The sequence below is a fragment of the Castanea sativa genome, chromosome 5 (genome assembly GCF_040712315.1).
Source record: "Castanea sativa cultivar Marrone di Chiusa Pesio chromosome 5, ASM4071231v1".
Classification (NCBI taxonomy): domain Eukaryota; kingdom Viridiplantae; phylum Streptophyta; class Magnoliopsida; order Fagales; family Fagaceae; genus Castanea; species Castanea sativa.
Window position 1 is genome coordinate 64,448,809 of NC_134017.1, and position 13,784 is coordinate 64,462,592.

A 13,784-nucleotide genomic window follows, 5' to 3' on the forward strand; every position below is an offset into this window, starting at 1 on the left:
ACTTAAAACAAGACAATCCAAAACACATTACAAATTTAAGATAAAGTAGTTTAATGAAAAGAATGCGTGAATTTGAATAAAATAAATATACTATTTATTGTAAGAGTAATATTTATTATACACCCAATAACTCTTTAACAAGTTATTCATTGATCATAAAAATATCAATTAGAATTGAGTTGAAGAAGGTTTCAAAGACAAATTTATGCCCCCCAAGAGTTGCTGCAAACCATGAATCTCCACCTCATCCACTTCATTCTCCTCCGTATCATATCAAAAGAGTTTTCCCATCCTGACCTCCTGCAGGAACAGAATTTGACCACCACTATTTGAACAAATTAATGGGCCTCAAATGCCCATACACGTCCTTTCCAACACAACACAACACAACAATCTCAAGAGTTCTTCACCCCGAACTCCTCCATCACATACAGATCTACATAACGCATATGAATATGATGGTAGTAAACCAGTAATACAAAACACAAAGTTTTCCTCCCAAGTTGGTTTCAAACTCCCAAACCCACTGAGGCACCACATGGAAATTCTCAGGCCCAAGATAGCCACGATTTTTTTTAAAAAAAAAAAATCCTTGTGTCATATTCAGGGGTGGCTCAACAACTTTTGGGGTTTAAGGCAAAAAACTTAAATGTGACATTTTTTTATATTTAAATATTAGTAACAAATTTATCCATTCATCATTTTTTTAGATTCAATTTATTTTTTAACTTTTTATCTTTTTTTTTTGAAGTTTTTTATATCCAAATAGATATTTTTTAGTACACTTATAATGAACAACAAGTATTTATAAATTAACAGAACATGATTCATAATTGAAAATTATAATTTACTTAAAAATAAAATTTAAAGTATAGAATAATAGAACCTGATTCATCAATACCAATGTTCCAACTTTACTAATGTTGTGACCACTTTATAATCTAAACCTCCACGAATAAAAATTAATTTATTACATAGTTCTATAAATTAATATCACCAATACAAATTGGTTGACGTGATATACATCAAATTATTAATCCGTGTTATAACTGATAAGTTACAAAGCACAAGATTTGCACAATACATGGCTCACTCTCTCAGTAGCTATGTGATATATGTTTAGAAAGAGTAATAATAATAATAATAATAATAATAATAATAATAATAATAAAAAAGGGTGAGTGGGTGACAGTGTTATGTTCTATCACTACCATGATAAAAATTTTTTTTTTAAAAAAAGCTTAAAGAGAAAAAAGAAATAGAGTGAGAGCTTAAAGCCAAACCTGAAGGGAGAAAGATCTGAAGCCAAACAAATTTCAAGCGGCTGGAGTTTAAAACTTTAAATGGAGAGAATGACAAAGTTTCTAACAATGAGTATAAAAATCTAAGGTTTGAGTTTGATTTGTTTGGGCCTTTTGATTTTAGTCTTTTGTTTTGCTTTGTTGAGTTATTGAGAGAGAAAGATTTTTCTATTTGTGGAGTATGAGAGACTAAGAGTCCGTTTGGATAGAACTTATTTTGCTGAAACTGAAAACTGAAAACTGAAAACACTGTAGCAAAATAATTTTTAAATGTGTGAATAGTACCGTGAGACCCATTTTTAATAAAAAAGTTGTTAAAAAGTGAAATTTGTGGGACCCATGAACAGTGCATTTGTGCACTGTTCATGGCTGAATAGTCAAACCTTGCGGCTGGGTTTTAAAAAAAAAGAAAAAAAAGAAAAAAAAAGAAGAGGAAGCAAAACGCAAACGCAGCCATAAAAGCTGTATCCAAATGGGTAATAAGTGGTATACTCTTAATTAAAAACTCCCACATAGAGATCAAAGAGTCAAGAGCACTATCACCAAGAGTTTTTTTTTTCCTGTTTTTTCTTTGATATATATATGAGAGAGAGATAATCAACTCTACGTGCCCACGAAAAATTTTTATTTATGTTTTTTCTTTGATAGAAAAATAATTTTGATGCACTAATTTATTTTTTGGCCTTGATTAATATTATTATAGAGCAAAAAATATTCTTATTGGTTCAAATTTAGGGCCTTAGACAATTGTTTTTGTTGGTTTTAAGGTAGTACCGGTTCTAGTCATATACAAATGTCATCCAGTGAAAAACCCCTTATGCTCGAGAGAAGTTATTATGTACTTTCGGAGCAATGCTTCCTCAGACCCACTCCTTATGTGATAGGAGAGTGCATTATTGCGGGAGTATTGAATAAATTTCCCATGCTTTGAACTCCCATCTTTGAAAAACCTTGAATGAAATAACGTGAAACCTTTAACCTTCTCCACGTATTGCTTGCTTCTCATACTATAAACTACATTAGTTTAACTGCTGCCTCACTTAGAAACAAAACCAAACCTTCATTGCCACTATGTTGTGCTTGCACAGCACAATCCTCAGTTCCTCATCAGTCACGTACCACCTTGTAATTATCACTATCCAAGTCATACCCAAATCCATTTACGCAGCCCTCGCATTTCCCATAATTATAGCCACGGAATTCAATGGGAGAGAACGGCAAGGTCTTGTACTTGACTACTTTCCCGTGGAAAAACTCCAAACAAACAAAGCCATTGCACGAGCCCACCCCAGAAGTTTTTGGCTTCTGATTTCAAAGGGTTTCTTAATTTGACAGATTTGTGGAAGGAAACTGATTCACTGAATCCATGTCCACGAACTCTCTCCTATGTGGTTTCCAAGGATGATGCCGAGATTGGTATATGATCGGACCGTTTGCAGTGGAGGTTGATGAAGAATATATGGATCCTCCAATATTGTTGAACACCATTATTTTGATAAGCTTTTAAAACGTACCACACTCTTTGCAGGTATTCGGGACATGATGTCAAAGACCAGTTCCGAAGGGACATTCATGTTCTTCTTCCACTCGAGTGGTTGGTCTGTGTGTGACATTTTGCTTTGTTTTTGGTTTGCCATTTAACATTTTCCTTTCTATAAAATTTAGTCACTCCCTCAAAAAAATAAAAAGGATTAATTGCATTTATTTATTTATTTTTTGAGAATCAGAATTAATCACATGGTACATTGTACTCACATGATTTTTTTTCCAAAGTATACTAATTAATTATTAAGATAATTTTTTTTTTCCGGTTGACCTTTTATTTTCTAAATTATTAAAACATCTAATGTATCATATTGGATTGATAATCTAATAACTTTTTTTAGAAAGTTTTGACCTATAATGTCCGCTCTTAATGATAGCTCTTTATCATTAGACCAAAATACTAATAAGTTTTTAATGTAAATAAAAATTGAATTTTAGATTTCTTATTCAACTATTAGAAATTTTATTAGTTGAGTTAAATGCGTTTAATAACTAAATTTATGATCTCATACATAGCAAGGACACATGGTTTATTCATTAAGGATGTACATTTTGATTTTAGAAAAATGAAAAAGAACTAATTTTAGGATTACATAAAACACAACAACTACTTTACTGTTTATATGAAAAACTTTGATTAGCTGTTTGTTATTTTTATATCAACTCGTTACTCTTTTTTTTTTCACCAGTACTCTATCACGTGGAAAGGTGCCCTAGAATGTTTGAAATTAAAAAGATGTACGATTTGATTCTCAGACCCATTTTGAAAGTTTGTTGGCCAGCTCAGTAACGTGAGCCTATGACATTAGACACTGTGGTACAGTGATTGGACCGTGGCCCAGCCCACCACCCCTCCCGCGGGAAAAGTTGAACAACCTCTTCCTCTTGTCGTTGACAGTGACAGAGAGTATCTATTACGAACTACGTATAAACTGCAGGGTCACTAGTCTCAGAGACTCGTTAAAAAACGTACCTCTCTTCGTTTTGATCTGGGCTGTTCATAGCAAACAAAAATCAGACTGCAAAAGTAGTGAACAAAATGTAACAAGCTAATATTTTATAATAATCACCATGATTTTTCAACAGAGCTACCAATATTTAAGCCATTTGATCGGGTTTGGTCTTTTGGACTTTATCATGATACAAACAGTAATAGACTGAAAGTACTCTTGGATACATAGCTTCATGGAAAAACATGAAAAGCACACATCTCATAGCTAGCACTAATATTATGGCGATGACTCATCCAATATTACATTACCGGAAATAGCTCTCTCTCTCTCTCTCTCTCTCTATATATATATATATATATGGTCGTTTACAGATGGAGAGAGGTATCAACATCAGGGTGAGAATCAGAGTCATTGAATTTATTGAAAGAAGTGAGAGCAGAGGGTCTATGATCTGCGGGGCACGAGTTCTCGAAGAGTTGGGTCTGGCTGTAGCTGCTAGTGTAATCTGCATGATTGGTTTGGGATTGTGGCCAAATAGAGAGTGCAACATGGGGTGGTGATCTTGGTGGAATGCTCGACTCAGAGTCGAAAAACAACCTGCTTGATGGCTGATCATAATGCATGGTGGGATTGGAATCGGGCTGTTTATGTTTAGGTTCGGTGAGCATTCTCTTGAGTGCTCTTTCCTCTCTCATTTCCTTCACTCTTTGGAGCTGTCTAAACCTCTCTTGCAATAGAGCAATGGAGGAATGAACGACAGTAGTACTACTGGATTCATTTTGGTCTTCCCTGCTCATTTGAGAAAGCACTACTCTTTTTGGTCTTTAGCTTCTCAACTAGGCTGGTGGAGTTAACCTCTAAGGGATCCTTAAATAGCTTTAGGAGTATATATAGGATATTGGGTATGGTTTATATTTTTCTTAAAATTAAGCAAATTTATTTGTTCGATGAAATTCTAAATGATTTGAAAAGGGAATGAGAATCGGCAACAAAGCTACAAAATCCAAAAGGAAGAGGTTGTGTGGCCAAATCTAAGGGGTTTGTTTGTTTAGAGTACGTGAGGAGAGAGGCAAAAGCAACATTGCTAAAGCAGAAAGGTAAAGGGTTTGGAGAAAAATCCAAGAGAATGTTGAAACTAGCAAATGGAAGGGTGTATTTGGAGGAATTATAGGTTGGAGGATGCTCTGTCAGCTTGTCCCAAAAAACCCTCCCTAATTTGCTTTGGAGGTGATGGAGGCTTATTTTGTGGCCTTTTGTTGGGATAAAATTTTCTAACTTATTTTTTCCTTTCAAATTCTTCCTCTTCTGAAATTTACTCTTTGTTGAAGCAGAGTAGGTGGGGGTAGCCTAAGAGGAAAAAGACAAGGGTTAGAAAGAGAGAATTTCCTTTGGAGGTCATCATGCTTGGATTGAATATTAATGTTATGACAAAGACAAACATACCAACATTCTCTCTCTCACACAATATAGGTTTTGTCTTGGAGTTTTTGGCTGATAATGGCATGCATAAATGAAAGCTGCAGATACTACTGGTGCTAAATTAGATGCTTCTTTATGAAACACAAGCCGCCCAAACCCCCCCCCCCCCCCCTAATTCTTCTCTCTCTCTCTCTCATTTAATTTCTTTGGAACTTCAAAGTTTGAAAGACGGTTTGAGAAGACATATATTGTGTCCTCAATGGACAGGCATGTAATTAAAAATCTCCCTTATATCCATTTGCATTGGGCGTATATATACATCTTTTTTACGGAGCGGTGTAGTCGGTACATTCAAAACAGGATCAAAATTGAGAGAATTCTTATACATATTACGATGCATGTGTTACTATTTAGGGAACATGACTCTCTCTACTTTATTGGTAATAATGAGAGTTCTTTTTGCAATTTAATAGTGCACATTAGTTTATAATATTTTATCTAAGTCATGAAATTGATTAATTTTTTAAATGCAAGTACCACATGTTATAACCATATTGGTTTTTTTTTTTTTTTTCTCATAAAAAAAAAGTAGGATTTTTTTCCCTCTTAACGGGGAAGTTAATTTTATTTACGTGTTACAACCATAACATTATATCCAACACAGGCATGTTCAATTCATGACATCCCATGATCTTATAATGAAGAAGGGACGGTAGGATGAGAGACAACTATTTAAAAGTAAGATCCCATAAAAATAAATAAATAAATAAATAAAGAATTGGAAACTAAAGGATATGCATGCATCACTTCAAAAAAGAAAAAAAAAAAGAAAAAGAAGAAGGAAGATATCAGAGCCCATAGCTGCCACAAGTTTTCTTAGATTCTTGCTCTCATCTTTTAGGCAGGAAAAAAAAAAAAATCTAGGATCACAAATGTTACACAACTTCCTTACCACAACCTTAATGAAGCAAGGTGTGAGTGCTAGAAAAAAAAAAAAAAGAAAAAGTCATATGACTCATATGTAAGTGATAGATAATTATTCAAAATCTATCATTTGTGACAAAAAATTGTGAAATAGTTTGTAGTTCTAGAACTACTTGGTAAACAGTAATAACCATCATGATTTATACCAGTACTGTTTTGTCTGGTGTGCTTTATACTGGAATGGGGTCGAAATGTTTACAACCCATAAAGAAAGAGTAATGCAGTCCGTATAACCAAGTTTGCTCTAAACTTTGTGGTAAACTCATACGGATATAAGCAATGACTTGAGTATAACATGTGGTACTTGCTAAGTATAGTTCAATATTAATTGCAGCCTATTCTAGAAGGCAACAAAGTAAGTCAGGGTTGGACGTACAGTTCTTTGATGAGATGCAATTGGCCATGTGATAACTGATAAGTGATGATGCCGACTAGCTAGCGGGCCTTGTCTGCGTGTGTATATATGTATATGGGTGCCGTGGCCATTGGCAAGATGGTTCTTGAGTGCATATGGTTGAGAATCGAGATAGATATTAAGCTTGGAGTTCTCTTATGGACATATGTGAAAGTGTGGAGTTAGGAACATGATCCTATTTATTCCATGAATGGAGAGAATCCATTTTCAAGCTTGATATTTTATTTTGTTTATAAGTAAATTTTTTAACATAAGGTAACACCAATACACCACACACATCCTAAACCTTCAGGTTTTGTAATATCTGATTCGAATCATAAAATGAATTCATTTGAAATTGAAAAAGAAAAAATATTTTTCCATAGAGACATGGATAATCCACTAAAGAGTATTCAGTCAAATACATAAGTGGATGTTCTAGAAAGTTAGAAGTGCTTCTTTCTTTTTCTTTTTTGAAAAATAAACACATATACAAGGGAGAGGGAAAATGGTTTTAACACAAAGCTAGAAGTGCTTTGATTCTAAGATTTTATCCAAACTTGCATTAGGTGAAGGTGTGTTCACTTTGAATATTTTTCAAAGATGATCTCTAGGATTTAAACCCAAATAGTTTTTACATTAAATCGGATAGCTTTTGACAAGCTATCAAAGTCAAGTCAGACCAAGCTGGATGAGCAGTAGGATTTCACCATTTCACGACACTTAATATTATGACATTTTGGACAAACAATAACAAGGCATTATAGGACAAACAATAACAAGGCATTATATGACAATAAATTTTTATCACATCAAAGAATATATTTATGGAGGGTACAATGACGAAGTTAGTAATTCAATTTAAGGAGACAAGATTGAAAGCAAAATTAATTGTAAAATTATTCAATAGATTAATCTTGAGTACATAAATTATAAACATAAAATTTGATTACTAAAAAAAGTAATCATTTAAATAAATATTGTTAGGATTAGTGCTCTTAAATCCTATTGTATAATGCTATGTATGTTATTATGTATGACATTATGTATGACTTAATGTTGTATTTAATAAAGTTGTTTTATTATTATCTGAAATAATAGTAATATGAATATTAAGACATTATCATATAGTCCATGAGATGCATAGTATATGATTTATATGAAAAGTTACAAAAGATATAAATCACAAGTTCTTTGTAAACTTAGAATTGTAGTTCGTAGTCGGTGATGAAACTGAGATTTTCATCTGTGAAGACTATAACATATCAACTAAGATGATTTGTCTTGATCACGGAAATAGAGATTTTTAGTTGGTATGTTGATATGTTTTAAGAATTAAAACATATTGAACTGGACTGGTGTGAGATTTATTATTCTTCTAACAACTGTCAAATGAATAATAAACTCACGACTTATATTTGCATGAACTCTTAATTCTGAGAGAATAATGGACTTGATCATGAAGTGTGGGTTACTTTAATATATTAGGAGCGAGGTCTAAAGAAACGATCAAAACCTTAGTATGTTGAATAACCACATTTAGTGTTGGTGGAACATATATTCTCAAGATGGAATTCATAGTCTCTTAATGGAGATACAAAATATTCCCTTGAGATAAGTTTAATGGTTTTGTTATTCAGAATGTTAGGCCTAACTACTTTAGTAAATTGATGCTAGAATATATATTTATGAAATTGGATTTCATAAATATATGATGAATAACTTAAAAGATTAAACCGGGTACTCAAGGATAAGATGTAGTAATTTACAAAGTGACAGTCTACATTCATAACTTTGGATTACTACAAATATTTTATGAAGGGGTTGCATGTACAATAAAGTCTTGAGATATAATTTATAGATAAGGCCTAGAGTGCAACTTTATTTATATAGTGATATTAAATATAGTTAATGGTAACTTTGGACTTGTCAAGAGTTGACAGAAAAGCCTAAGGCCCATTGGAGTTAGTATCTTATTGGTTCCTTTTGGTCCCACTCCAAGCCACATACTAAAGCCCAATTGGAAAGGTCCAAAAGGCTAGTCCAATTAGATAATCAGTTAGATACAAAGGGAGAAACATACAGAAATTTCTGTAGAGAATTGAAAAAACACTATTGCGAAGTGGTGTAAGAAGTGTTAGACACTTTAACATTCTCCTTTTTTGGAGCTGATTGAGAGACCGCACATCTTGGACGTTAGTAGAATTGGAGTGAAGATCAAAAGTATTTCCAAGTGCTTCCGATCTTTGTTTTGAAATTCAACACACCAAGGTACGCTCCCTTGTTTTTGAATTTTGAAACTTACATAGTGCATGTTATCGATTGTGAATGAAGTAGATCCATTAAATTTCCGCTGCGTATGTTTTATATAAGATTCAAACCATGTTTAATCCTATTATCCTACAAATATAAAGCTTTTAAAGTATAGCAAATTAGCAATATATCTAAAAAGTTGTATATTAATTGTCTTAATTGTTTTTTATGTATAATTCAATTTTATTCCCCTTATTTTCTATGTACGGGCCCTACCCCCCTGTCAAGCCCAATCGCCCTAAGGCCCGTAAGTACTAACTCTTATAGAAGCCCCGCGCTGATCACACATAGTAACGCGCGTGCCTTCCAAGAAGTTCGAGCTCGGAGTGCTCAAAGCCGCCTGTGACGTGCCCCTGCCAAGCACAAAACTTACACACGGGGTTGGTCCCAACGCTACTATCATTTTTTACTTCCAACCACCAAATATCCACTTAGATAAAATGGTATTGGACTTCCCTTCCATTGCCTAGGGAACACCCCTGCCAAGCATTGAAACCCAGCGATGGAGCCAATTCCAATGCCACTCTCATTTTCTCCCACTCCTAACTAAATCCCCACTTATGGGTAATAGTATTGGACCCCTCTCTTCGCACATCAGGAGAATAATCATGACCGTTCCACTAAGTTTGGCTATAAATAGACAAAGAAGATTCAGTCAAGGGGATGGCAATTTAAGAGAGAATAGACTAAAGTGAGCGATATCAATTCTCCCCAAGGGAGAGAGGGAAGAGATAGATAGAAACAAGGGGAGGCTAAGTATACGGGGCTACTGAGCATAACATCACCTATGGTAGGAAATTTAAAAGCCCATTATACAAATAGATTGTGAGCCCAAATTCCTTGGAGGCGCAACAACCTTACTTCGGGACGTACAATTGGCGCCGTCTGTGGGAATCTCCTACGTAGCTATGGTGCTATCTTGGCACACTCGTAAGGATGTCTGGAAGCAGACAGAGAAGCCATGCGGAGAGCGGCACTGGAGGGTTGTCGCGGGGGTCTACATGGCGGGAGAGAAAGCAAAAAAGGTAAGAAGACAGAAGGCACGAGGAAGTAGAAGAGTCTAGGCCCGGGGAAGGGTCGTACCAAACCCTCCGGACAATGTCTGACGCCTCAGGCCGCAACCACCTTGACAAAAGAGACAAGGAGCTTGAACGAAGGGACTAAGAGCTCGAGCGCCTGCGCAGGGCGGTCAGGGATTTGGAGTTGCAAGCACGGGGCCGATGAGGGAGAAGGGACCATGGAGTATGAAGGGAAAGGTCGATAAGTGTGGGGAATCGCCGTGAGGCTAGATCTCATCAATTTGGGTGTCATAGGCACCGCCACCGCTCGCGAGAGTATGTGGAACGTGAATCAACTTCTCCCGACGCGGAGCGACCACGTAACGCGGCAATGGATACCATGAGCCGAGCACTGCGTCAAGCTGCTAGGTCACCGTTCTCTAGAGATATCGAGAGAGCGCCTATGCCGAGCTGGTTCGCGCGGCCACCGTTCAATTCCTACACTAGGAGGACAGACTCGGTGGAACATGTAAGTCACTATATCCAGATGATGTCTTTACATTCTCATAACGATGCATTGATGTGTAAGGTTTTCCCCTTGAGCCTCGGGCCCATTGCTTTGAGGTGGTTCAATGGGTTGAAGAAGGGCTCGATCTATAGTTTCTCGGAACTGATCCAGGAGTTTAGAGTGCGGCTCATGACATGCAGCTGGGTGCCGCAGCCCGTGGACGCTTTGTTATTAATGAAGATGGGAGCTGGAGAGACCCTTCGTAACTACGCCAGTTGGTACTGGGAGCTGTACAATGAGATTGGCAGGGGCAATGAGAGGATCGCAGCGAGCACCTTTCTGATGGGCCTACCCGAAGAGTCCGGGCTAAGAGAATTGTTGACCTTAAAGCCTCTCGAGGATATGAGGCAGCTGATGAGGTGTATTGAGGAGTATAAGCGCTCAGAGGACGATCGGCTGCAGTCCAAAGGGAAGGATCTGATGATCAGTTATCCTCGGAATAACGGCTTTAACCCCAGACACAAGAAGGATGTGAGAATTCAGGAGCCCGGCCCAGCGGTTGAGGGAGTCAACGCAACATTCAAGGAGCCTGTACACTGCATCATTGATAGGATAAAAAATGAGCCGTATTTTAGACGACCGAACAGGATGGTAGGCGACCCGTCAAGGAGAAACCAGAACTTGTATTGCTCCTATCACAGGGATAAAGGGCACACCACCGAGCAATGTAGAGTGTTGAAAGATCACTTGGAACAGTTGGTGAAGGCAGGGCATTTGAAAGAGTTCTTGGTGGAGACAGGGAGTCAAGAGACTGAACAAGTTGAGCGGCTGTGTTGAAACCCCCTCCTACCCCCTTTGGGAGTGATAGAGGTCATCCACACCGCTCCAAGGGCAATCATAACACCCACAGCAAATGGGGTGTTAACTGTGGTGTTAGCAGAAGAAGGCACGAGTGAACAACCCCCGGGGAAGAGGCCGAGGTACAGTGGACAACCCATCGCGTTCGACGACGACGACTTGGAGGGTACCCAGCCTCACCACGATGCGTTGATAGTCACGACCTAAATAAGGGGATTCATAGTGAAGAGAATAATGATAGATTAAGGGAGTGGCGCTGATGTGATGTACCCGAACCTATACAGGGGGCTCGGCCTGAAAAAGGGGGACCTATCCAAGTATGATACGCCTTTAATGGGATTCGACGGGCACATGGTGATTCCAGAGGGGCAAATTTCGCTCCCAGTTATCATGGGCGGCCGGGAGGTGATGGTGACGTTCACAGTGGTCGTCTCTTTCTCGCCATACACGACAATATTCGGAAGGCCATGGATACACGACATGGGGGCTGTGCCGTCCACCTTGCACATAAAAGTCAAGTTCCGAATCGATGAGGGGATTATAGTAATAAGGGGCAATCAGTAGGCGGCCAGACAATGTTTGGTAGCCGTGGCAATCAAATAAACGGAGCAGAAGGAATCAGCCGAGAATATGCCCCTATAGCAATTACAGCATCCCCAGGTGGAGGGGACCAGCACTACTGAGGATCTAGTGAGTGTAAAAATCTTGTCGGGAAGTGAAAGGAGTTTTCAGATAGGGGCAGGCTTGAGTGATAGGGAAAGGGTGCAGCTATTATTATTTCTCATACAAAACGTGGATGTGTTTGCATGAAGTCCATATGAGGTTCCCGGCGTCGACCCCGAGTTCATAGCTCACAAGCTGAATGTGGATCCTTTGTGCCCCCCTAAGAAACAGAGACCAAGAAGGTCTACTAAGGAGCATGCGGAAGCCGTCAGACAGGAAGTGGGGAGGCTGAGAGAAGCGAAGGCCATTAAGGAAACGTTTTTTTCGAAATGGCTCGCAAACATGGTGGTCGTGAAGAAGAAGAGCGGCAAGTGGAGGGTTTGTGTTGATTTTACTGATCTGAACCTCGCGTGTCCAAAGGATCCGTTTCCTATGCCGAAAATCGACCAATTAGTGGATGCTACATACGGGCACCCGAGAATAAGTTTCCTCGACGCCTTCCAGGGCTATTACCAAATTGCCCTGGCCGCTGAGGACTAGGAAAAGACGGCATTCTTAACGCCCGATGCTAACTACCACTATACTGTGATGCTGTTCGGTTTGAAGAACGCGGGAGCCACATATCAACGAATGATGACGACGATGTTTAGGGATAAGATTGGACGGACGGTGGAAGAATACATTGACGACATGGTGATAAAGAGCAAGCAAGATGGGATGAGGAATGTGACAGGGCCTTCCAAGATCTGAAGGATTACCTTTGTCGGGCACCGACGTTGTCAGCACCCGAGCCGGGAGAAGACTTGTACATGTACCTCTCCATGTCCGAGCATGCGGCAAGCGCCGTACTACTAAGGGATAACGGTGCACAGCTCCCGGTTTATTACATCAGCAAGACACTAGTCGACAGGGAAACCAGGTACTTGCCACTGGAAAAGATGGTGCTGGCACTCGTGCACTCCACTCGAAAACTACCCCATTATTTTTAGGCCCACACGGTCCACGTCTTGACTAAGTACCCACTCCAGTCACTATTAAGAAGATCTGACTTCACGGGAAGGATAGCTAAGTGGGGGACTTGGTTGGGCTCCTTCGACATCAGATACAAGCCGAGGAACTCTGTGAAGGGACAAGTACTTGCGGATTTTATTGCCGAGTTCTCACCTAGGGCTACGAGCATAACCTGCGTGGTAGAAGTCAGGCCGTGGAGGGTGTTTGTGGACGGAGCATCCAATGTGGCTGGAGCAGGGGTAGGGATCGTGGTCATCACCCCAGAAGATCTGAAGCTAGAGCACTCATTCAGGTTAGGCTTCAGAGCTTCTAACAATGAGGCTGAATACGAGGCTCTGCTGGCAGGACTGAGAGTTGTCATGGATCTGGGGGCAAGGAAGGTGGAGGTATACTCGGACTCCTTCCTCGTGGTAAGTCAAGTCCAAGGGAACTTCGAGGCCAATGATCCCCGGATGATAGAATACTTGCGGCTAGCAAAGCAGATGATGGGTAACTTTGAGACAGTCAAGATAGAGCGGATAGCCCGGAGGCAAAATCGGCACACCGATTCCTTGGCAACTCTAGCATCATCAATAGTTGACGAAGTACCTCGGCTGATTAGGGTGAAGTTGGTACCCGAGCCAAGTATTGCCGCCAAGGCATTGATTTTACAGGTCACGGAAGCCAAGAGATACTGAATGGATCTAATCATCGATTTCCGTTTAGAGGATCGAGCCCCAGAAGATGAGAAGGAGGCAGCTAGAGTACGGCGAACTGCCGCTCAGTACTGGTTATCGGCCGATCGGAAGCTATATCGCAGGTCATTTGAAGGGCCATACCTGTAGTGCCTACGCCCCG

General features: G+C 39.0%; 3 protein-coding genes across 3 annotated transcripts; 2 read left to right on the top strand and 1 right to left on the bottom strand.

Moving 5' to 3' along the window:
• Nucleotides 1–4,164: 4,164 nt before the first annotated feature.
• On the bottom strand, nucleotides 4,165–4,596 carry LOC142635609 (uncharacterized). Its single transcript, XM_075809746.1, has one exon. It carries the CDS (start codon nucleotides 4,594–4,596, stop codon nucleotides 4,165–4,167), a length of 432 nt encoding a protein of 143 aa, XP_075665861.1.
• A 5,702-nt stretch (nucleotides 4,597–10,298) lies between these two features.
• On the top strand, nucleotides 10,299–11,252 carry LOC142635610 (uncharacterized). The gene has a single exon (XM_075809747.1). The coding sequence runs from the start codon at nucleotides 10,299–10,301 to the stop codon at nucleotides 11,250–11,252; it is 954 nt and encodes a 317-aa protein (XP_075665862.1).
• Nucleotides 11,253–12,265: 1,013 nt separating this feature from the next.
• Nucleotides 12,266–13,624, top strand: LOC142635611 (uncharacterized). The gene is made up of 2 exons (XM_075809748.1): nucleotides 12,266–12,303; nucleotides 13,039–13,624. Exons 1-2 carry the CDS (start codon nucleotides 12,266–12,268, stop codon nucleotides 13,622–13,624), a joined length of 624 nt encoding a protein of 207 aa, XP_075665863.1.
• The last annotated feature ends 160 nt before the right edge of the window (nucleotides 13,625–13,784 follow it).